Source organism: Temnothorax curvispinosus, unplaced genomic scaffold, assembly GCF_003070985.1.
Source record: "Temnothorax curvispinosus isolate PA1 unplaced genomic scaffold, ASM307098v1 QBEX01018205.1, whole genome shotgun sequence".
Taxonomy (NCBI): Eukaryota; Metazoa; Arthropoda; class Insecta; order Hymenoptera; family Formicidae; genus Temnothorax; species Temnothorax curvispinosus.
Window position 1 is genome coordinate 1 of NW_020227985.1, and position 2,559 is coordinate 2,559.

Here is a 2,559-nt window from a genome sequence, read left to right on the forward strand (position 1 = left end):
ATATATATATATATGTATATATAAATATATATATATATATATATATAATATTTATAAATAGAATGATATATAATTATAAAATTATAAATAGAATTCTATTTTGTAAAATCTGAATTATGAATCGTTTGAAATGGCTTTTGTGGTGGTGGCAAAGTATAATAAATTTTTATGGGAAATTATATGACTATATTTTTTGTAGCTATTTCAAATAGAGGCCAAACCGCGAAATAACGTGCGAATCGATCCACCCTCAGAGAAACCCTTGCACGTGTTGTCGAAAATTAGATCGACATGTGCAACCGGTTACGGCTCGTTTAATCCAGAAACTCAATGGAAGCTTAGTCAAATTGCATTTCTAATTCCCTTGTTTCATTTCTCACTGCACGCTTCAGGAATCGCGCTGACACTTCCATCCGTTTCGCCCCTAAAGGATTTTATCGATCAAACGCGATCATGTTCTATGCTTTGCACAAATTAATAATAATGATCCTTGCAAGAGAGTTCAGAAGAGAGAATCAGAATTCAAAAATTATCTACAAAATTCTAAAACTATCGTGTGAACGTTGAAATGCTAAGATTAATTTAATTTAATTTACAATTTTATGTGATTTTAATTTAGTCTACAATTTTATTTGTCTTTAATTTAATCTTAATTTTAGTCAAATTACATAGCAGTTTGCAGTCTTAAATTGTAATTAAGCAAACTTTTTTTCAAAATCTTTACACGTATGAATCGTGCGAATTTGCGACAATCTGTGACCCTCGCGCGATCCTTAACAGGATTAAGCATTACGTGCATATTCGTTTTATAAGGGGACTGTCCCTCTTGTGATCGATCAGCTGAGAATTTAAACTGTGAAGAGAGAACTTTATACAAACTTCTATTTTTGGCACTTCCGTGATCCAACTCATGCGCATTCTGTTTTTGTCATTTCAAATGAGAAATCGATTTCTATTATTAATAAATATTTTTATCTTTCAAACAATATATTTTGAAGTCGAGAAATATATTGCTGATAAATATAAATATATTATTTTAATATAAGATTTTAATATAAGATATATATCAGACACACGCAGACTTAGCGCCGGTTGTTCCAACCTGTTGGTAAGCTAACTAATAGTTAAATTATATATTTATCTTTGTCTAATGTAAAAAATAAACAAAGTCATATATATGATTTAACTGTTAGTTAGTTTACCAACAGGTTGGAACAACCGGCCTTTAGAGCCATTAATTATTATATAATATATCTTTAAATATATATATATCTTTAAATATATTAAAATTTTTTAATATTTAGAATATTAATTTAGAAAGACCAAAATCAATGGTCGTATTGTCATGAAGATGATAGCCAGACGAGACGATTGGAAGACGAGACGAAATGTCTCTTATTCGGTTTGAATATATCTTTAGTTGAATATTATATAATATTATATCCATTATTAAATAATGAAATAATTATAAGACATATATATATATATATGTATATAGTTCCACACATTTTAGCTTTATTTCTTTCTTCTTTCTTGTAATTTTTATCATCTTGAATGACATCTGATAAAAGCGCAAACCAAAAATAAATGTTCTATTTTATCTTACTTTTGCAAGACATCACCACTTGTTGAAGAAGTCGATTGGGTAATTCGGGCAGAATGACTCTTGATACAATTTTAGTGCGATTGATGTGGTTGCTGGTCGATGTTTTATGGCGTGCAAAATATAGCAGAGCGCCGGAGTGTTTCAGCTCTTTCGTGCATTTCTTCTTTCTTACGTCAAACCCTACGTCTAAATCCCACGCTGGCCGAATGACGCAAACGAAAACAAGCTTAGCTCTTGTCTGCGTGGCAAAGCAAACGCTTGGCATTCATGAAACTTACGAAGCGAAGTAAAAAATTTCAATGTAAAGCAGAACTCTGTTTTATTTGCTTTTTTTTTTGAGAAAATGAGAAACTGGCACCAAAGATTTATAGCTAATAAACCAATAAACTTGTTTGAAAATATCTGTCGCAAAAATGATAGATATTTCGGAAAAAGAAACAATTTTAATTATAAAAGTAAATTAATTACGATCAAAGTGGCTATTTAAAAATTAAAATAATTTACGAAATAGATATGTATGCAGTAATATTTAAAATTATATCATTTACAAACAGTGCCGGGAGAATAATTTGTTGGTGGCTTCTATAACGTTTACAAATTATTTGAGATATTGTCATTTTTGTTAAAATTATTACCTTTTTATATTATTTGCATAAATATTAATATTTAAATTTAAAAAAAGTAGGAAGAAAAATATTTAAGAGAAATAGAGAAATAGAAATAGAAGAAGAGATTGATCTATGTGATGAATATTTTACTTTATTATAAATAACAAAAACGGAAGTAATATTATTCCGAATTCTATTTGCAAAGATTATTTTAGACGATTTATAATTCAGATCAGAATTTAGGACAGAATTTTATTTATAATTTTACATTTTGATATACCTACGTCATGGTATATTTTATTCAATTTATTATCTATAAATAATAAAAACAAGAGCAATATTATT

General features: G+C 28.2%; 1 protein-coding gene across 1 annotated transcript; it reads right to left on the bottom strand.

Moving 5' to 3' along the window:
- Positions 1-222: 222 nt before the first annotated feature.
- LOC112468166 lies at positions 223-1,871 on the bottom strand. The gene is made up of 2 exons (XM_025037218.1): positions 1,607-1,871; positions 223-424 (listed from the first exon to the last, which is right to left on the bottom strand). The coding sequence occupies exons 1-2, from the start codon at positions 1,869-1,871 to the stop codon at positions 339-341; spliced, it is 351 nt and encodes a 116-aa protein (XP_024892986.1). The 3' UTR covers positions 223-338.
- Between the last annotated feature and the right edge of the window lie 688 nt (positions 1,872-2,559).

What these genes read in the sequence shown, in the direction of transcription:
- LOC112468166 (XM_025037218.1), bottom strand. Translation starts at nt 1,871, where the DNA reads ATGCCAAGCGTTTGCTTTGCCACGCAGACAAGAGCTAAGCTTGTTTTC. An exon ending in AGTGGTGATGTCTTGCAAAA is followed by an intron (nt 425 to 1,606) that starts GTAAGATAAAAT and finishes AAAATCCTTTAG; the next exon opens with GGGCGAAACGGATGGAAGTG.